The 22,712-nt window shown below is 40.4% G+C and overlaps 1 protein-coding gene across 1 annotated transcript; it reads left to right on the top strand.

Moving 5' to 3' along the window:
• The first annotated feature begins 13,173 nt into the window (after positions 1–13,173).
• Positions 13,174–22,413, top strand: btg1 (B-cell translocation gene 1, anti-proliferative). Its single transcript, XM_039791369.1, has 2 exons — positions 13,174–13,640; positions 18,017–22,413. The coding sequence occupies exons 1-2, from the start codon at positions 13,496–13,498 to the stop codon at positions 18,418–18,420; spliced, it is 549 nt and encodes a 182-aa protein (XP_039647303.1). The 5' UTR covers positions 13,174–13,495; the 3' UTR covers positions 18,421–22,413.
• Positions 22,414–22,712: the final 299 nt, after the last annotated feature.

The raw sequence follows: 22,712 nt of genomic DNA, 5'->3' as shown, positions 1-22,712 counted from the left end.
TTGTTCTTGTACAAGTTGATTACTTTGCACTGGGGGCATGGTAAAATAGAGTACATGTACCAAAAAAAGGTCAGTAAAGTAAAAAAAAGTAATTTTAATGACCATTTTTCTGTGTTTATGTGATAAATATAATCTATAATGGAAGCCATTTGTTATAAATATTTGAAGTAAATATGAGAAAGTAAGTCATGGGGACAAAAATATTAATGCCTGTTATAAAGCTTTACACAGAGAGAAGCTTATTAAAAAGCAGTTGTTGGGCTTTTTAGGATTTTTCAGGAGCCACATGACATTCATGGTTATAGCCCCACATCCCGTGTTGGAGTCTGTACGTGATGACATTCATTCCCTCTGTGTGGTTTAATTTGTCCTCCCGCAGGAATGCTCTCTGTGACCGTTCCCGTGCGTTTCAGCCATGATGACTTGAGAGCAGAGTCGTTTCTGATGTTTGGATTGAACCCACTCTCAGGAAGGGAGCACGATCTGTGGACATCTTCATAGCAACTGAGCCCACATGTTCTCCCTTTGAAAACACTAAAAACTGTGTTTGTTTCCACTTTTAAAAAACATTTTAAATACAACAACACATAGCCTAATTTTCAAGCATGTTGATGTTAAAACGGTGGTTTGAGAGAGAAACTAAAGCTTCTGCTGTGTCTCTTTCTTTTTTTGTTATTGTGAACTCTGACATCAGAGTGGCCTGTTTACCTCGTCAGGGTTGGATCCAGCCTGTCAAGTCTTCACAATATTGTGTCGTTGGTGTTTCATGCTTGTTGCTCTGAGAAATTAGACAGGTTGAAGGAACCTAAGAGTCAGTAGCGCCTCTTCAGTAGAGCTACACACTCTGCACACAACTACACACACAACACACACACACACACACACACACACACACACACACACACACACACACACACACACACACACACACACACACACACACACACACACACACAGACAAGTCCTGCTGGGCCAAGTCCCAGATTCAGCTCAACATGTCCTGGCATAACTCCTCAACATAGCATCCTGTTAACTAGCAAGAACACAGCTTAAACTTGGGTTGAGTTCAGTAACACTTCTTCATACACACGCATGCTAAAGTCTACTTACAACTGAAGGGTATGAGAATATACCTGGACATATTTGATTTTTATATCTCTCAGAATCATTCTATCTCTCCTTGTAGTTGCTAAGATCACAGTGTGGTTACGACCACTGAAGATGAAAGTGAAATCTGAGCTGAATTGCTTTATTCTCATTTACCACCCACTTTAACCCCAGCCGTCACACAGATTAACCATCGGTCTGGCAGGTCCTCTACATGTCCTGGCATGCCTCCTGACACTGAGTCAACCAGAAATAGCTTTAACTTTCATATGGTAAAGTATGATCGCCAAAGGGGTTTATTTATACGTGGTTGAGAACCCCCATATATGGTGGTAGTAAACTTATGACAGCTTGTCTAGTTGTTATTTTAGTTTAAAGGATACAGCTGGGGATATTTTATATTTTTGTTATTGTCAGAAACTCTCATGAAAACACTTACACAGACAATGTGTTAGTCTGTCTCTACTTCCTAGTGAAGATGTAAATCTATAATAATAACAAATATATGCTTTTATTTATTTCTTTGGTAAGTAATTTCCTAAATCAGATGGACTCTGTAGCAAAACGTAGCTAAAAAACAAAAGTTTATTGTGTATATATTGGGAACTATTTCAGCTGTGGATTAATACACATTTAGTGTACTAGTATTTACAGCAGAAGGACAGTGTATGTGGTGCTACGTTTACAAGTGGCCGGCTATTTTCATAAACGGACATTTCAACTTCTCCATTTTCAAAAATAACATCGTGCACAGCTGTCAGTTTTCAGAAAAGTTTTCGTTTACATGTACCCGTGTATATATGCCGTCAAGAGCACGCCAAACCTGTAGGTGGCAGTGTAACGAGAAGCTCAAGCCCACGTTAGCCAATCAGAAACCCGAAAATAACAACAACAGCAACGAATCACTTCCTCTTTCTCTCTCTCGGCTGCCTAAACCTCCGTTTGTCTCACATGCAAACGTGCAAACAAAGTTTTCCAAAATCTCCACTCTGGCCGGAGGTTTTAGAAAGAATCGTTTTCAGAGGCGAATTGTCCGTTTGTGTGTAAACGAAGGACACAAACGAAGGGAAATGTCTCCGTTTTACAAAATAACCATGTACGTGTAAACGGGGTATAAGACTGACTCCAAATTGCAACACTGTGGTTCATTAATGTAATTACTTTTCACCAACAATGGAGGCACAGAGGATTAAGCAATATCAGGCTTTAGCTACCCGTACAGTACTAATTTTGAGGATGATTTCATCATATGTTTTGTTGTTTTCGGAGGACTTGACAGTAAGAAAAATATTGTTAAAAAAGTGTGTAAGGAGTGACAGAGTAGCAGTCAATTCAGATTTTCTTTTCCTGACAAGAGGCTTGGACAAACCACCAGACAGATTTTTATGCATGGATACTGTATCGTCCACAACACTGCATTTAGCTGAACAATGTTGCAAGTGCAGCTGCAACTTTGGAGTTCCTTTTAAATCAGGTATAGCTCATTCTTATGATGCCTCCACGCTGACGTCTTTGCATTCCCTACCTTGATCCAAGTTAACGTTTGCCTGTCTCAGCCAAGAGGGTAATACCGCAATCAATAACTGTTTTTTTTCCACACGTCATTGTTCAAAGTGCTCTCTGATATGCTGTGGCAGGCAGCTGCTGGCTTAGCAGCCCACAAAAGGGTCGAAAAGGTCTAAGGAAAGCCTACTGTATGCATCTTTAATTATATGCTGTCACTAATTGTAGGTGAAGGAAAGCTACACTTCTCGCTGTCACAGTGTGTAGGTGCATGAAATGACTCACTTTATTTGACCAACCTGGTGTATAAGCTATCATTTGGTAAAGAAATAGTTTGAATTGTATTTTTATTAACCCCATCTCATGGCCCATCCCTCACGGATGGGATTATAGGACCCCCTCGAAAATGAGATGCTACATCTCAATGGGCTATCCTTTCAATAAAGTCAAATTCAAATTCATGGGATTATAAAACACCTTAACAAAACATCAGCGTTTACAGTTATGATACAAGTTACAGCTTCTAACTGTCATAAATCAGTCATTATGCCAAAACAAATAGAAATAATAATAAATCACAGTAATAATCATCCACTCCTTACTGACACAATATTTTCTTCCTCAACTCCCATGCATTCATGAAACAGCTTGTTAACTTGAAAGTCTCTCTTTTTTATCAAGTAAATATAAGTATAATCATGAAGACCATTGCATTTCTTCTTAATAATTAGTGCAATGTGACGCAACACCAGAGAGTCCACTTCACATTAGAATAGAACATTTACTGTGTTCAATATTGTCATTGGTAAACATACAAATTTGACCTTCGTGATGGTAGCAGCAGAGATACAGCATGGAAAATCCAACAAACCCGAATCTGTGAGTCACAATAAGTAATCTTAGCTTCTAGACACGACAGCCCCTATTGCATGTTTGGAGTCTCTGCCTTTACTATATCTCTGCAGATCTGAAGGAGAGAGCTGTACGCTTTGGGTTCAGCCTGTCTGCACTTATGGCCGTGCCCTGTGTAACTATAGCTTGTGTCATGAATAGCAGCTGCCGGTGAAATGACAGCTTGCATGGGCCCAGACTGGATTTGATCCCAAGCTGTTTGAGGCTGTTTAAAGCGTGAGTCATGTTGAGAGGTATAGCTCCGTCACTCTTGCTTTCTCTCTCTCTTTCTCTCTCATTTGTAGCTCTGACACAGGGTGGCAAGTTAAGACACAGTAGTATACTGACGGGAGTCAATGATAAAACCTGTGTGTCTGCAAGTGTTCCTTCTTATCTACCGAATGATAAGGTCACCATGAACTTTCTATTGGTCTTTCTGAGAACACATAGCAGGGAAAAAACATGGTATCTTTGAAGGAAGTTGACTTTGTTTTCTTGAGATCTTATGTACTAGTTATTCTGAAAAAAAAAGGAAAGTTTCTTGGGAAAAAGCTGAATGCAGAGTTTTTTAAGGACACATGCAACATTTTGGGAAATGAGACTTAAATAAGAAGACTGACATTGCTCTTACGTCTGTACTGTAAACATGAAGCTGCAACCAGTTAGCTTAGCTTAGCATAAAGAAGGGAAACGGGAGGAAACAGCTAGCCTGATTCTGTCCCGAGGTAACAAAATCTGCCTTCCAGCACCCCTCAAGCTCACTAATTAACATGTTTTATCTCATTTTTTTTATCAGGTTAAAAGAACGACATGTTGTGTGTTTTGTATTCTTAATTCAGGGCCTCCATATTTATTTCCACTGACTTTTTTACACAGTATACTCGTATAAGCACATTTCCCAAAATGTCTATTCCTAAAAATCAATATGTGACTCAATTTAGCTGCTGTAGACATTAGTATAAACCTTGTTTTTGTTGCATTCGTTGTAAATTTGAGCATGGGAACCTTTAAACACATGTAGTCAAGCCAGTGTAAAGCATGGTTACAAAATACTTGAAAACTCAAACTTTCCTCACTTACTCACTATGGAATGGCACTTAAATATTTCCTTTGTAAGTATCCATTTCAGCAAAACAAAAAAAATAGCAGCCTCTCTTCAACCAATCAGAATGAAATATTAACTTAGGGCATAATTTAATGTGTCATTCTAAGCTGAGCTGCAGCACACAGGATGCTACGGTCTAGTTCCTCACACAGCAGACTTACATTCAGTATGTGTGAAGACTCTGTCCCAGATAAAGTGAGAAGACCATGTATGTAATATTCATCAAAATGCTACATATTTATATCTCACACAAACGTGCTGCAGTCAGACACTGTGTCTGCTCAGGCTGAATGTGGGGCTGTGTGTGTGTGTGTGTGTGTGTATGTGTGTGTGTGTGTGTGTGTGTGTGTGTGTGTGTGTGTGTGTGTGTGTGTGTGTGTGTGTGTGCATGAGTGTGCATGAGTGTATAATGACTCAGCTGTAGGGCATTGAAACTTGGCCATTCTACCACGGAAAGTCAGTAAGTCACTGCACGAGACCAGCAACATGCCACATGCAGAATGCCACATACACACCAGCTAGTTGGCATGTGTGTGCTCTCTCTGCACTGATCATCCACACACAACATACAACATTTTACAGAAAATATGCACCCTTTAAATAGGGTTACGTCTGTTTAAAGGCTCAAATGTGCAGGCAGAGGACTGAAGAAGTCACAGACTATGGTGCTAACAAACACCACCACAACCTGCCGGGAAAAGATTAAGCTGTTCAAACAATCTTAATGGAAATGCACCACGAGAAATTTGTTTTTGAGTATCAACTCTTGCAAGCAGCTCAATGAGGCACAGTGGTGCTTTGAGCTAAATGCTAATGCCATTGTTATGATTCGGCTTTTAGACCACAAATAATAGGAGAGACACACCATGATAAAGGTTTATAAAAATATACTTTATTAAACCAAATCAAATCAAATTAGAACATTAAGGTGCGGGGTGGGGTTGTCAGTATAGTAAGTGGTATAAATGTGCATTAGTGATGGATGTGTGCATGTGAGCATAAAGTGCAGATAAAGCATAAACATAAAAAAACTAAAACAACATAACCCAAACAGAAGATAAAAGGGGAGAGCTGAAACAGCAGCAACCGCCAGACAGGCAGAGTGAGATCAGAGCTGCAGCCCGGCTAAAATAACCTGGAACACTCAGGTGTTCCGGGTTACACTAATGATCCACCTGCAGAGTCAGCACAGAGACTCACACAGCAAACACAAGTCAGCATGCTAACAGACTCCCAATCAGTGGTGTAAGAAATATTCAGATCCTTTACTTAAGTAAAAGTACTAATACCACACTGTAGAAATACTCTGTTACAAGTAAAAGTCCTGCATTGAAGTATCAAGAATCACCAGGAAAATGTACTTAAAGTATTACAAGTAAAAGTACTCAATGCAGAAAAATCCTCACATTTTAGAAACTGTGTTTAGTCGTCTAATTATTTCAGCTGTACTTGTAGGCCTATATATTATTGGGCAGTTTAATTTGAAAATAAAACATTGTATTTTATAAACTACATGTGTTTAATGTACAAAAATCTGAATTTGTAAAGTAACTAGTAACTAAAGCTGTCAGATGGATGTCATAGAGTAAAAAGTACAATATTTCTCTCTGAAATGTAGTGGAGTAGAAGTAGAAAGTGGCATGAAAAGAAAAGACTCAAGTAAAGTACAAGTACCTCAAATTTGTACTGAAGTACAGTACTTGAGTAAATGTACTTAGTTCCATTCCACCACTGCTCTGAATAATAATGCTAAAAGGCTGAAGCTTAGCAGGTATAACGTTTACCATGTTCACAATCTAAGTTTAGCATGTTAGCATGCTAGCATTTGCTAACAGCTGATGTAAATGTCATTGGCTGCTAGTATTTGGTCATAAACCAAGGTAATAAATAAAAATGTAGACCAGATGATGGTGCTATATGTAAGTAAGTAAGTAAGTAAAGTAAAGTAAAGTAAGTACAAATGTATAGAGCACTTATCACAGACAGATATGGAAAGTCAGGGGATCACCAAAGTTAAGGGAAATGTGAATACCTGTACCAAATTTCATAGCAAATACTTCATGTCATTTGAAGGTGTTGTAACTTTTGACTAGAAACTTTTCAGAGACACCTTTCAAGGCTACAGGCAGTGAGTATTTAATCCTGAATAGATCAACTTTTATCATTATGCAATGGCACAAGCTGAACATCCTTAAAAGGCAATGCAGATCATCAGCAAATAAGTTATATGCAGCTAAGGTGTGTCTTACATCATGGTCTTGCAGTTTGGAGCCCACGCGATTGGATCATGGCAAGGTTTGAACATTTAACTGCTGGTAGGATACTTATTACAATGTGAAAACCATGACACCATGACACTCACACACACTTTGTGGCTTAGGCTATATTTAAAGGTTGAGGAGTTGAATTTGTTGGACTTTGAAATTAAATGTATCACTTGAGCTGTTCAGTTCACTTTAGTGTTACCTGTGACTCGCAAACACATGCAGGTGTTGAAGGGAACATTTGGGAATCAGCTTTTAAAACTGGACACGACTGGCCATGGCAGGCCCTTCACTATCTCAAATGTCACTGCTATAAATACACGCAGACACACAGAGACATACACACACACACACACACACACACACACACACACACACACACACACACACACACACACTATACAGGGTTTATATTGTTCAACTCATAGATGTGTAAAGACACAAAGTGTATGAGTCCTCTCTTCTTGTACGTGGCTTTAACATCCTGAAGAACTGAGTCACTTGGCATGGAGAGCTTCATGTATGAGTGGAAAAAGGAACTGAATAATTTGTACATCAATATGTACAGCTACAGACAAGTTTAATCCTTCCAACTTAAAGCTGGTGCATGCTGAACATTTTGTCTTGCTAAGCACAGAACATGAATAACCCAAGATGTTCTGGAGAGCTATGAGTGTGAAAAATAAAATAAAAAAATATGGAATATAGCTACAGAAAAAAAAGTCAGGGCAGCTTTGCTTGGACGATCCATTTATTCTTAACCTTAAAATGAATTAGGTAAATAAAGAATGTTAAGCTGAATCAGACGTAGGAAAAAATATATTACAGGGAAGTCATTGTAGAAAAAAAAGGATTCCTAAGGCATTCAGTGTGAATGTTGCTCCATTTTTGTGAACATGTCAAGGCCAAGCCACAGCACACCGAGCAACAGTCCAGCGGTAAGGGAGGCTGAGACAGCTTCCTGCTTGAATTAACATCAGCAGAGAGAGAGAGGAAGAGAGAGAGCGAGAGAGAGAGAGAGGAAGAGCATCATGGAAAGTTTGTGGTTTTCTCAGATGAGTCTCTTCCTGGTGACTGATGATCAAAGTGGGAAGGGCGTAGAGAGTTTCCCCACCTTGTTTTAGTGAAAGGTGATTACCCCGTCTGAGCCACTCCCATACTCTCACAGCACAGTGACATCACTTGTGTTTCAGACCTACGTTTCCATTTAGTATGCCGTTTTACATTCTTGGAGTGACATTTCACAAGTTGTTCTGGGTGAGAGTGAGAGTTATATTGGTAATAAGCTGCCCTCTGCTCCTCAAACGTGGGGATATAATAATGATATTAGTAGTAGTAGTTATACTTTATAAAGTAGAATAATATAGAAATACTCAAGTAAAGCACAAACACCTCAAAACCGTACTTAACTACTTAAATGTAAATGCTCATCGCTTCTACCACTGGCACTATATAATTGATCGTTGAGGTATAATCAGGTTTTAGTGCAGTCAACGCAAACATGCAAAGTGGGTTCAGGTAGTGAAAAATCCCAACTATTTTACTGCACAAAGGGACACACTTTGCTGACACTGAAAATGATCCTGATCCCTTGAATGTGAAGGGAGTGTTGTTCAGATCTCTTGTATGTGTTTATGTATGTACTGGGAATGTCAGGGCGTTGTTTTGTCTCATGTCTGGATGAATGCAGCCTATGTTGGTTTAGCTTTTGTATAACCCGCAGATGTTGGTGTCTTTGCTGGTGTATGTGTGTGTGTGTTTGTGTGTGTGTGTGTGTGTGTGTGTGTGTGTGTGTGTGTGTGTGTGTGTGTGTGTGTGTGTGTGTGTGTGTGTGTGTGTGTGTGTGTGTATCTCTTTGTACCAAGCATGAACATATACACCGTGTGTGTTCACCACTGTGTTTGGAAAACTCTGCCCATGCAAGGTCTCTCTCTTCACTCCTGACCTGACATTCTGTCCACTGTAGTTCACGTGCGGTTTCAAGATAAAGGCCTCCATTCATTAGTCTGACTGAGGGCAACAACCTAACGACAGGATACCCCACCCTTGTCTGGCAACAACCAGGGCCATATTTTATCCGGTGCTGGTGGCACTCACATTGAAAAACAACCAGTGGTACAGGACATTTTCTGCAGTCTGTGTGTGTCTGTTTAGGTGCACTGTAGTCTGTGTCCACAGTTTGTCTTGTACTTTCAGTATCAAAAACACCAGGAAAGCTCAGGGGTTTTCCAGGTTTAATTACCCTTCACATGCTTGCTCTGCTCTTGCATCTACTTTTTTTTTTTCTCTTTCTCTTTTATGCTATTTGACTTTTATCTCCCCTGCCGAGCTGCCAAAACTCAATAACACACCCCTACACTCAGTAATGAGGCATTTGCCTGTTGTGTGTGTGTGGTACAGATGTGTGCTATCGTGCTTGCTTGCAAATCTCCTGCTCGCTGCTGCTGCACTCCCAGGAGGGAAATACTGCAGGAGAAATGGGGACAGAAGCTGACTTCCTTCAGCTGTTTGATGTTTGTGAAACATCTCCACACACTGCTGCCAACTCGTGTAACTTGAACTTATTACGTTTAAAGTGATATTAAAAACCTGTCTTTTGAGAATCAAACACTCAACTCGTGTTAAAATATGCACAGAGGCTTCACTTCTTCTTAAAACATCCTGACAATGCACTTCTGGCTCTGTCGTTAATAATTCTGTCTTGATTGCATGCCATTTAAAAAAAAATAAACATAAACAATAATAATAACAATAACAATAACTATAAACAATACAAGATACTAATGAGCTTACAGAGTTGTGTGTGAGGATAATTATAGATGTGCAATTACTGAAGACATATTTTGCCAAAAATATCAATGTTTGGAGCAACATACTGATGGAGAGCAGAGAAGGGGATTCTGCTCAAGGAGTTATTGAGAGGGTTGTGTGGCTGTTTTGAAACTTTATCGATTGTGAAACGTTCTTTTTCTTTATGGTTTACATTAATGTTAATAAATTAACTCTTGAATCTTTTTTTTTCCCCTACAAGTTGTAATAACAAAAAACATGATACAAAAGAACACCTTTCTGATATTCTCAAGTTGACTCAACTTTATTTATTGAACACAACACAGTTGATCCAAAGTGCTTAACAGCACAAGCAGGAAACGGAACAAAGAAAGGACACTAACAGTAGAAGAAACTACTAAATAAAATAAAGAAAGAATAATATTAGTTTGTGTTGACCAACAGATTTTTTAAACATGACTGAACCGATGCTATAACTTCATATGTCAGACTCAGCTACAACTCACTTGACGTTACACTGCATTGGTTCAGTGATACTATGCCCGGGCTTGAAAATATTTCACTCCACTGCTGTAAATATTAGAAGAGGAATGTGTGAGGAGTAATGTGAAAAGTCACAGCTTACATGTGAACATCTCTACATAAACCTAAACAGATGTGATTTGTAGAAAATTAAATTCTCAACTGTATTAATCCACATGTGCAAATGTAACAAATGGGGGTGTGTGTTTTCAAATGTACATCAGTAAAGCAGAAATGTCCAAGCATTCTGTAGCACACCGAAACTCTCCATTATTTCAGAAAATAGCACAGCGGTGCGTAACTGTGGGTGAAACTGTGACTATGAATGTTGGTGTGGGGGTTAACATGTGTGAACTTGCCTGTGATTTGAGGACCATTTATTGAACATGACAGGGGAGTGAGTCAGTTTTTGTGGTAGCGGTTATGAAGAGGCCAGTGAAGGGTGGGACACTAACACCAAATGTGACCACTGTTTTGCAGAATAAAAAATAAAAGATATCCTATTTTAAAGAACCATTTATTATTTTTCTGTATCGGATAAAACACAAACTGAACCTTAGCAACGAACAAACCTTTTAAATGTTACAATTATCTTCCTATATCTAAGAACTGTGTGGTGTATTTCCTTTAATATTATGTGACTGCACTTTGTTGGAAATAAACATGCACTTTTTTTTTAAAGATTATTTTTTGGGGCTTTTCCCTTTATTGACAGATGGATAGACTGGAAAGGGGGAGAGAGATGGGGGATGACACCCATCAAAGGGCAGCGGCTCCAAATTGAACCCACACCACTGCAGGACTCAGCCAACATGGAGCAAACGCTCTTACTGCGTGAGCTAGAGGCCGCCCCAACATGCACTTTTAAAATAAAATAACAGTCCAATCATCATCTCATTATGAAAAAAAAAGAAATACCATCACAGTTTAAATATTTTACTGTGTCTGTCGATGGTTTTATCCAAATAATGTTTTTGTAGTAACAACATGAATTCATAAATTCCAACTGCTAGTTTACACATTATTTCCCATATTTTCAGTAGAAAAACCTACAGTGAAGTAACAATCAAAAGGCATACTCTTATGCATGCAAATACTCTGAAGACAGTTGAGTGGTCAGAAAAGTGACAGCAGGTAAATAAGCCTATACTGGAAAATTTTAGAGTTAGCAGCGTGATTAAATCAAAACACCGATGGTTATTGTGTGTGTTGCATATACACGCACACGTCTACATGATGTGTGCGTTTCTGCACACCTTTAGTTCAGTAATTGAGCCAGTCAATGTGGTCCGTGTCGGTTTGATTGCATCGTGATTGGAGCACTCAGCAGGTCATCGTGACTGTGTCTGCAACAACCAAAGCACAGAGGCCTGTACTTTTCCACTGATTCTAATGAGCACGTAGGGACTGGCCTCTCAAAAGAAAGGAGATTGCACTGCTTCCTGGCACAATGTTGCCTCCTCTGTGTTTGCCGTTGATCACACAAGATGTGCTTTTTCAGTTGATGGAGACTCTTTCTGTTTCATATGTGGATAAACACCCACAGAGCACAATCACACACACACACACACACACATACTGAGAAAGAGAGCACGAAAGAACCAGGCAATGAGGCGATATGAACTTAGGTAATGTAAATGGTTTCTCTCTCTCTCTTCCTGTCTCTGTCTTACAGACAAACACACACACACAAACACACACACACACACACACACACACACACACCTGTTCTCTAGCCTGCCTACCATGGCCTGAACGTAAAATAAGCAGCATTTAAATCATGAATCTGATCCAAATTGAGATCTTGCAGTGTAAATGTATACTATTTTTATTTCTTTAGTCCCAACTAATACAGTAATGAATGTTTTGACCCACGCAGCTTTATCATCAATGCATTCTAATTATGGACAAATGAAAGGGAAAACTACGTATCTCCAAATAGAAGGATTTAGTGGTCCTTTGTGGGCGAAAATTCAACCACTTCCTTAGCTAAATAAACCCCATTGAATTATTTGAAAAATAATGCATTGTCACAAAGCTGAAAACAGGTCTTTCTTAGCTCATGAACAGTTGAACCGTTTGAAGTTTCATGTTTTTTAATGGCAGCAATGACAAGGTATGCTATATAGATTTGATTTTATACTCACATGCCCCTGAACTGGATAACTCAGACTACGTACTGAAACATTACATGAGCTAAACAGTGTAATGTGTTTCTATTTTGGCTTCTTTGTCCTTTATAAACTGAGATGAAAAGGAGGAATTGTATGGGGGATGGCATGAAACAAAGGCAGCTGGTCAGCATGTTAAACTCCTATAGGCCACCAGGCGACATGTTGGAATGTTGGTGAAGGAAGGCTACTGCAACCAAAAACCCTTCTTACATGTGTAAAGTCAAGTGAAGTCAATATTGGGGCAAGTCTTGTATATTCTGGAAGTTTATTCAAGCTTTGAGGTGCATAGTAACTATATGTTGTTTCTCCATGTTTAGTTGTTAGTTAGTTAGTTAGTTAGTTAGCAGACTCCCAATCACGGGCGAAAAGACAATCAGAGATGTTCCTAAACCATCCAGAGGAAGAAAAAAAAATGGATTTTGGGTTAAGAAAACTAAATGTAACTGCATAGGCCTACACTACAATTTCGGTCTCACATTTTCATCTTTTGGTCACAGATGACATTTTAATAGAACACAAAATTAATGTAGCATAGTTGTAGTTACTGCTCCAGCTTCCAACTTTCTTTGTTGCCGTTTGCTTTTGTTTCCTTTTCTCCCTCCAGTATTTCCGACCGCCTGTGAACGCAGCGCGGCTTCATGTTGCGTACCCATAGTGTGTACCTCTGTTTATTTTCAGAGCGGTGACGCGGATGTTGCACTCCTCCTATATGTGGCTCGTCAGACGGTGGCAGGACCACGATTGGTGAGCTGTTGTTGCTGTAGCAGCTTGTGTCGGCACTGTGAAGAGGGAGGGGGCGCTATAAAAACCCGCTCCCCCACTCCAACAACTTCACTCTGGAGGTGGAAAGTGAGCTCGGCGGGTTGGTCTACGTGGCACCAAGGGATCCAACCCCCCTCCCCTGTATTTACCAACAACAGGCGTCTGTTTCCCAACACTGTACCGTCCTAACACACGGACTCGCTCAGAGAAAATCTGTCCTCTACCTCGACAAATAAATGCCAAGAAAAACAACACGAGAGCCAGCAGATAACGTTAAGGATCGCAGCTCTGAAGAGGTGGAGCGAAAGACCAACAATCGGACAAACACGTAGAGAAAACCCGCAAAAGCGAACGGATCGTCGCCGTTGCCTTTCTCAATGCATACCCTTTGTGCCCGGGGAACGATGAAACCAGAGATCAACGCCGCCGTCGGATTTCTGTCGAGGTTTCTGCGGGTAAAAGGACACGTAAACGATCGACAGGTCCAAACATTCAACCAAAGCTTACAGGACATTTTGTCAGGTAAGGAAATCAGAAAATGATCCTTTCGAGCCAAACAAAAATCACCACTTTTAAATAATTGATTTTAAAGTACAACATCACACGTTTAGTTTATGTTTTGTTGTAGCATTAAAATGCTTAAATTCGGCTTTTAATTGGGTTAGGAATGATTGAGAAGAAGCCTTTCTTTGTTCTCGCGAGTATCACTATCAGCACTACCAACGCGCACCACTGTTCGCGCAGGTCGGAGAGGGAAAAACGACCAAGTATAAACACAACGAGTGATATTAAGACGGTTTGTCGACGATTAAATTGATACAATCGAATTTTTTTCACCCTCAAAGATGCAAAACGAGGCAGTTGGCTTAGTTACTTTGTTATGAAGGAGGGGGAAAAAAGAGGAGGGGGATGGAAAGAGGCTCGAACTAGGAAGTGCGCCTCGGTCGATAAAGCTCTCAGAGAACTGAGCAAAACAGCCCCCAGTGAGGCTGCTCAATTACGTAATGCATTTGACGAAATGGGTTTATAATGTAAACACGTCCAATGTCAAACCATCAATCTAGTACTGGAACAAATAAAATAACGGTTTTTTTTAATATAGTTATTACACAATATCTGTAATACAAAAACATCACAGTAAGTTAATGATCGTGTTACACTCGTTTTTGTGTTCTTTTCTCTCATTAATTTGAATGGCTTTAACACAACACATTCACTATTTACAGTGAAATCAAGTCCCCCTTTCTCGATTTATTTTGCAGGAAATTCGGCCGTAACGTCTTCTTAGCTTCACATTTTAATTTCCCCTGGAAAATTAATAAAGGAGTTATTATTATTATTATTATTATTATTATTATTATTATTATTATTATTATTATTATTATTACTACTACTACTTACATGCATACTTCGAGTCTTTTGAGTGTTTTTACAGTGCTGCGTCGGGGATTGTCTCTTTTCCTCGTGTAAACACATTCCAGCCACAGAGCTCTAAAGCTACTATACATCTGCCTCACTCATCTACTAAGCAGATGGCCTACATAAGGACCTCACTTGTATAAAAACACATCTTACTTTGCGGATTGTTATTAAATGTATAAAGTCCCTATCAAAAGCACAAACTAGCAAGAATAATAGCTTTCACTAGCAAAAATAAAAGCACTTAATAGCAAAGATAAAAAACGCTTACTAGCAGTAATATTATCATTGTTGGAAGTAAATGGGAGCATTTCTATAATACAGATATAACCGACCTTCTTTTAAAGAAGGTCAAAAAGAACAATACAATACCATTTAGTACCAAAAACAAACTGCAATTCATTGGAGGGGGCCATGCAATTGCCTGTGTTAAATTATGGTCTTTTTTTTTTTTTTTTTTTTAAGAATTTGTTGAACCCAATCTTGAGCAACATTTCACCATTTTGTTTGTAAACAAGACAAAAGTTGGAGTTGAATGGAGTCTGTGAGGCCTTATGTGTGGGGGAGGGGTATTTTTCTGGTGTGTGCCTATAGGAGGACATTAAAGGCGGAGGCAGCACAGCGTAATCAGCAAGGAAATGAAGGGGAAATCCACGTAACCCACCATTTACTGCACAAAAATATTAACTATTCCAAAGTGATGTAAATTCTAAGGTTTAATCTGTCACATGGAAGACTCGCACACAATTTTATAGTATTTTTTAAACTGGTATTTTTCAAATATAAATGATAATCTAATTAAAAGAAAAAAATATTAAACAGTCTCCTTTTTGAGCACGAGGCAGAAACAAAAGTGAGTGTGTGTGGTAGTATCCTGTCGGGGCTCGTTGCTACTAAACTAGGCCAGCCAGAGCTCTTTTGTGCCTGGAAGCATCACAATCACTCACTATTGTGTCTGCATGCTGAAAAGCTGGGTGCCTAGCTCTTGTTTGTGCAGAGCAAAGGGAAATGGGGGAACTTAGTCCAAATGACCAGATTTAAATCGCGATAGTTTTATAAATTGTAGTCAGAAGAGCTTCAATTTCTTCCTCGTTTGTCAGCAGCAGTGTGATTTGACGCTCTAACAGAATGTGGCTTTGAGTGGGTAAATTCCCAACAAGCTAGAAGAGCAGGCCAAAACACAGAATGTGTTTGAGGTCAGCTATAATGAATAAACAACCCTCTTAAGGTTAAGCGCACACTCCTCTTCTTACTTTTCCATTTCTCAATTCCTCTTCCTCCCATGTGCCCTGGTTTTTAAGAAGCTGAGCTACTTTCCCAGCTGCTCCAGGGTTTGAAGGTAGCGGCTTTTGTGGCTCAGTCGAGGTTGAAAGATCATTCAGCCCCTTGTGCTCTTTCACAAGTGCAAGCCTCTCCATTAGCTCAGCAGTATACAGCCTTCTGTGATAAGACACAGTTGGGGAGGGGGAGGGGGGGGGGGTTATTATCCCCTGGTTGCATACAGGTGGCCTCCGAGCCCCCGGCCTGAATGCTGGCCTACTTCACTTACCCTGTTTTTCTTTGGCCACAATGAAGTTAGCATCAATGGGAATTCAATATGGATGAGCCATGTTAGAGTAAATAAGGGGTAGGTGTGTTCCCTAAAGTGGGGAGGTAAGGTAATGAAAAAAATCTATCCTAGAACGAGAATTAGGAAGTCCTTTTCATATGCCAAAAGTGAACTTGCAAGGAAAGAGCGAGCCAGATTTGACTTCCTCAAACACCCCAAACCAGACAGTCAACCGTCTAATTTTCCTCTCATCGTCTTAACCACTAAAATCAGCTTCAACACAGATGAGGAGGAAGAAAAATAAGGTCCTCTGCCTTTAAGAGGCAGGGGCCCAGTGTCCCAGATGGCCGGCTGGGACTTCGACACTTTTGGTGTTTTTGTTCAGCCAGTCATGGGAGACTTTGTGACACTGACGACGGCCACGGGAGGGATTGTGCAATTCAATGGCCCTCTTTTTGTCACGTAGGCCCAGGGTGCTGCTGGCAGCCTGTTTATGGCTGCTTATCAGGCCTGTAACAGGTGGTGGAGGTTATCATTTTTTTTTTTCCTTTCTTCTTGTACTGCACTCAACTACGCCTTGTACTTTATTGTAGATAAGTACATTTGTTTTGTTTTTTTATAAGATAGGCAAAATCTGACACTTGTATCCCTTGTGTTACTTTGTAACCATAAGTTCCTGTGGATGTTTGACAAGGTTAACAACATAAAATGGATTACAGTAATTATAATGTTCTCATTATCTCTAAATTAGTAGCAAGTTACAGTTCATGCCTATTGCTTAATAATATATTTCATAATATATCCTATATTTTTATAACTCCAAAAAACAACACATGAGATCTGGTCCCTTTTTTAATCATTAAGCCATGTTTTGTTTAACACATTTGATTTGGAAACTACCCAAATGTATACACTGAACAATAGGCAGTAGGGGTGTCACAATTAAATCGATCAAAATGAACTTTCGGTCATCGAAAATCCTCCCGCTTTCCTAAAGTCACAGACATGGCAACATTTTGCCGTCCCCTGAGTTCTGTAAACAAACAAGTAACGGTAAAGCGTGTGGGCGCCGATGGGACTTCTTGGTGCATTCATGTGCATCTCCTTAAAGCTAAAGGGAGTAGTTTCTGCTGCCCCCATGAGGAATTCTAAGTAATGACAACAAAACTGTCGACACGGCCACATGATACAAGCCTACCGTGGCCGCGCAACTCATTTGGCAATTGCTTGAATGTAACTGACGTTTGTTAATATCAGAAGTTACGCACTAAAGCTTCAAATTCATGGTGCATTTAATTGCGCCTCGTAAACGGAGACTTTCAAACAGTTGTTGTAAAGTGCCCTTCTGCCATCTAGTGGATCTTATTGTGACGGTGCGAAAAAAAAATTAATTAAATTGAATCATGACCTTAAAATTGAAAGTCGAGTCGTAGATTTAGAGAACTGTGACACCCCTAATGTTTATGTTAACCTCCTAGAAAGATTTTAGTTGAAGCATATTGATATTATGTAATACGGATCTATCACATATAGAGCCTCCAAATATACACTGAGTTTTTATTTCTTTTAGAGATTTTCCGGTCTCTACATAAACCGTTTTTTCAGCCATGATATGTTTATGAAATCCCATGGACTTATTTGACTCAAAGTTTAGTCTGTCTACTTTCTTTTTCGACTTTTTGTTCAACCTCAGTTCACTGCAGATCTCAGCTTCACAGCCATGATTGACGTCTGTAGTCAGCAAACAGCAACAGCAAAGCTACACAGCACGTAATTCTTTCCTATTTGGGCCCCTCTCTTCTGGGGCCTTTTTTCTGAGCATATGACCTGATTTTTGCCCACATTACATGTTATTACAAGCAGCCTGACGGTACTTGCTCCAAAGCTAAACTTTCTCTCCATCCTCTTTGTCTCTCCTCTTTCCTTGCAGAGCAATATAAGCACCACTGGTTCCCAGACAGGCCATGCAAGGGTTCAGGTTACAGATGCATCCGTATCAACCACAAGATGGACCCACTGGTGGGGCAGGCAGGCCAGCGCATCGGCCTGACCATCCAGCAACTCTACCTGCTGCTGCCCAGTGAGCTCACACTTTGGGTGGACCCCTTCGAGGTGTCCTACCGTATCGGCGAGGATGGCTCCATCTGCGTCCTGTACGAGTCACAGCCCTGCCCCGTAGGGATGCCATCAATGGCCACCGCCAGCTCCCCCTCAGGAAACATCGGGTCAGGGGGCCCCATGGTGGACAGTCACATCAGCTGCAAGGAGGAACTGATGGTGCTGGGCAGATCCAGTCCCTCCAAAGCCTACAATATGATGACTGTGTCCAGTTAAAGAGGCACGCCGTCACCCCGGCCTGCTTTTGTTCAGGGTCACACCGTGGCTGGTTTGGGTCATATGACCAGATCAGGGTGAGCCTTTTGAAGCTAAGAATATGAAATGAAATAGTGAAAGAAGAGAAAAGAAAAGAAGAAGAAAAAAAACAGAGGATGTGGCCTATCGTCCAGGTGATGGAAACCTTTTTAGGTTTAATATTTTTTAACCTCTCCCCCCATTATCATCTTTTCTGTTGTGTCATTGGATCAGCTGGGCACTCACTTGGAGAGGCTTTGTGGAAATGGAACTTTTGGGGCAGCTAAACCAACCAACCAGGAACCCCCATGGAGACTCTCCACCTCCCACCTACCCCTCCCACCCACCTGTAAACAACATGGTGGTCAGCTCCATCCCGAAGGGGCTTTCATTGACTTTGCACTTTCTTACTTGTGGTTACTATGGGTACATGTTCAGCACGCCACCACAAAACACCAAAACCCAAATTGTAAGGATTTTCTTTTCTTTCTTTTTTTAAATCCCCAACTACCCCTTGAATAGAAAAAAAAGAAAAGAAGATGTTATTCAGTTTGCTGTTTTCACTTATTTTGTTTCCTGAGCAGGGAGGAAGTTGAGTTTTAGACTGAGCCTTTTGCAATCCAAGCTCAAGGTAAAGAAACACCCAATGAGAGCATCTCTATTTTCTATAAGACCCCCTTTTTTGGACCACAGGGAATTAGTTTTCTTTATCTTGTAGCTGGGGCCAAAAGGCTTTGGGTATTAATTTTGCCTCCTCCCCCTTCTACCATCAACACCAAGCCTCAGAAATCCTAGATCTCAGCGTTCTGTCTCGCCTGTATGTAAGTGCAAGTGAAATGTGTTGTGACACCTGCTACCTGTGGATACCAGTGTGTCCTGTTGCACTGTCGCCCTCCCATCACCCATGTATGTGTAGCTTTCCTGGGGAGGGCAGGGGATCCGTCTCCTCCCCCCTCCCCCTAGTTAATGAATGTTGTTGAAAATCACAATCAAGTTCCTGTGTTGTTTATTTTGCTCCCTTTCCTTCCACCACTTTGTCATCTCCTGCATCGCCAAAATTCAAAGTGTAGCAAAAAAAGGGGCCTATTTTACCCACATTTTGGTCGTGTGGCCCTGTTAAAATTGACGTTGAATGCACTTTGACGTGAGATTGTGTGGGATGTGTACTTTTTAGAGAAAATCGCCTGCATTCCATCCATTCGAATGTCATCTTTTCAGAACCTTTTTTATTGCTCTCCCCATTTTTAGCCATTTGTTCATTCTGTAGCTCTCACGTTGGAAATAGACTAATGTCTATTAAATCGGGAGGGTGCAACTCTGGATTTCCTAAACTTTTTTTTTTTACACTGTATTTGTGAACATTTCAGAGCCGTTGATTTTAGGTGGAGAGTATTTTGGGTGGTATATTAGAACCATTCTGTCATCCGTTCATATGGCACTGTTCGCTCTGGCAGGATGCAGAGCTAAGCTGTTTCCCCCCTGACACACACCGATGGTGATTTGTGTTGCTGATAGAAAAAAAAAAAAAAGTTGGTCTGAAAGGTCTGGACTAAGTGATGACTGTGTGAGATTTTGGCCAAAGGGAGGTCTGGAGCACCGACTGTTTGAGAATTTATTTTAACTTAAGTTTAAAACAGGCCTTGTCAGCCTTCTATTTTTATTTAAATTAGCTATTTCCAAGGTCTTGTAAAAAGGAGAGACATCCATATGTGTGCATTGAAGGTGCATTGCCTTATAAGACCTCATTGTCATGAATTATGAGCCATTTTTTAAAACTAATATCAGGCTTATTTGAGCCAGCCTGGCTCATATGCTGCCTGGACCCTCACTGGAGGAGTCCATATTCCAGCCTGGCAGCTTCAAACCTCCCCCACTCCTCCTGGTGTGGGAGTTAGAGTGCCTCAATTGCCACATATCACCCCTCAGCTCAGACCTCCTTTTCAGCCAAGAGCAAGCTGCTAGCTGACCCCCTGTGGATGCAGGTAGACTTAATGTGACACATATCATCATCCATCACTGCGAGGAGCTGCGTAAGGAAGGCGGGGATGGGGAGCTGGTGTGAGAGAGGGGGGGCCCAGGGCCGGACTCTTTTTGTTCAGGGCAGCTAAAATCCCTCCAGCCCCCTCTCTGGACTTATTCAACATCCCCCTACCAAACTCTCAACCCTCCCTCAGCAGTGATGGATAAACATAACCAGCACACGCGCTTGCCGTGCTTAAGCTGCACTGGGGGGGGGGGCTAGTGAGAGTGGAAACATGGATCAAAGATGAAGAATTGAGGGTACTAGGCCACTGTTTTCTGTTTTCATCTCACTGGATTGTGCTGCACTCGATTACTGAGTTTGAGTAGCAACTTTGTTTACATGCATATGAAAGGGTGTGATGGCTGTCTGACGTACCCCCACCTCACTCCTGTTTTATGGGGCTGAGTGGTTAACGGCAAGCTGGAACAGATGCTGGGGGCGGCTACGGGCTGCGTTTGGGCCTTAGCCACTGGCCGAATCTGTCACAGCAGGCTGGTTCACCGCTCATCACTAGACCGATGGGTGTTTAAGCTCCCGTAAGCCTGAGAGGCTCATGGGTAATAGAGCTATAGCCTTTGACGCACTGCAACCCCCTAACTCCCCCTCCCCTGCTCTCCGCTGATGCTCCCTTCAGCAATCTGAAAAGCAGTGATTCCATGTTGGCCAGATGGGAGAGGAGCTTGCCCAGAGCTTTGGTCTCCATGATGGACACCAGCTTTAAAATCGCACTGCTCCATTATAGCTTCTTTTTTTTTTTTATGTCATGTGACAAGGTGTTATGAGATTGGTCTATATTTCGAACACGAGATGATCGTCTCGTCTTCACTTTTCTCTAGATGTATTTTATGGTCATCTTTCCACTCTGCCATCCCCATTTTCTCCTCTTTATCTTTTTTAAGAGGATTTTTAGTCTGGTTATCTAACCCCATTTTTAACAGACCTTGTTTTTTTTTGTTGTTTTTTTTTAGAGCTACAAAAAAGCAAAAAAGAAATGAACCCAAATCCCCTTGGACACCTTCTCAACTGTACTACCACCACCCAAAATGGTTTTAAGTCCTAGGTAATATTCATTATTTAAATGGCACCCATTCAGCTTGTGCGCACATAGGTTACAGAATTGTTGTGAGAGTGCTTTGAGTAGTCAAGAGGTAAAATAGCACATAAAATGCACTAAATATGTCAAGTTGAAGTTGTGTGACATTTTTTTTTTGAGACGCGAGGAGTCTCTCCTGGAATGTATTGCCAAACTCAGGCCTCGGACATTCAATAAATACCCTTGTGGAGAAGTTGTGCATGTTAAGACATGAAACCGGAAGGGAACAGCAGTTTTGTTGTATTTGTTGTTGTCATCAAAATTGTCATGGATTAGTTGAATTATTGCCACTTTCACATTTGAGTTGTTTTACATATTGTAGAATGTATTGTAACTGTACAACATATGGTAGAGTACATAACATTACACATGGGAAGTGCCAATAATTGCTATCCTGAGGTGTTTTTTAGATTTATTCCTTTTTTGTATTTCATCTTTTAACATGGATAACTCTTTTCGTAAGTGAAGCCATTTGTGATGGGAGTGTTGGAAAGGACCAAAGTTGTTTTGGTAAAAAAAAATTTAGTTTCCATGATCTGTAATTGTAGACGTATCCTTTGTTTTTCTTTTCTTTTCATTTTTTTCCTCTATTTTTATTTTTTTTTTCTATTTACGTACAAAACCAGAAAATAGACAAAAAAATCTGAGCTTACCCAAGAAGAAAAGCTGTCTATCTTGTGATCTCATGTCAGTACATCTTTATCGTGTTCAGTTTTTTTTCCTTGGGTATGTTGTGATGAACTGCTGTAAATTTGTACAGTTCATGTAAATTGATTGTGCGGAAGTTGTACAGATTTCTATATTTTGGAAGAAAAGTTTTTTTTCTCTGTAATAAAAGATTTCCTATCTTGGCATCATATCCCCTGTGAGCTGTCTCATTATTTACTCGATATTATTAAATTACTTTAGAATCTATATTTAAAGCCATGCATTAAACATTGAATTCAATGGTAGAGGCTTGTACTTTGCATTTTATGGTTTACCTGAAGGAGGATCTTAAACTGCATCTCTTCTTCCTCACGTACATTTGTCCCTCTTTTGGGACTGTAAACTGCACTTTGTGTTTTTAGAGATTTTAGATCACACATTCTATAAGTACATTATCCTACTACACAGCTGATACTGGCACAGTTTTATAAAAAAAAAAAAGGTCAGGCT

This window comes from Perca fluviatilis, chromosome 23 (genome assembly GCF_010015445.1).
Source record: "Perca fluviatilis chromosome 23, GENO_Pfluv_1.0, whole genome shotgun sequence".
NCBI lineage: Eukaryota > Metazoa > Chordata > Actinopteri > Perciformes > Percidae > Perca > Perca fluviatilis.
Note: the sequence above shows the minus strand (reverse complement) of the source record. Positions and strands in the feature narration are given on the sequence as shown.

Coding starts and splice junctions, on each gene's coding strand:
- btg1 (XM_039791369.1), top strand. CDS start 13,496: ATGCATACCCTTTGTGCCCGGGGAACGATGAAACCAGAGATCAACGCC. Junction 13,641..18,016: donor CTTACAGGACATTTTGTCAG/GTAAGGAAATCA, acceptor CTTTCCTTGCAG/AGCAATATAAGCACCACTGG.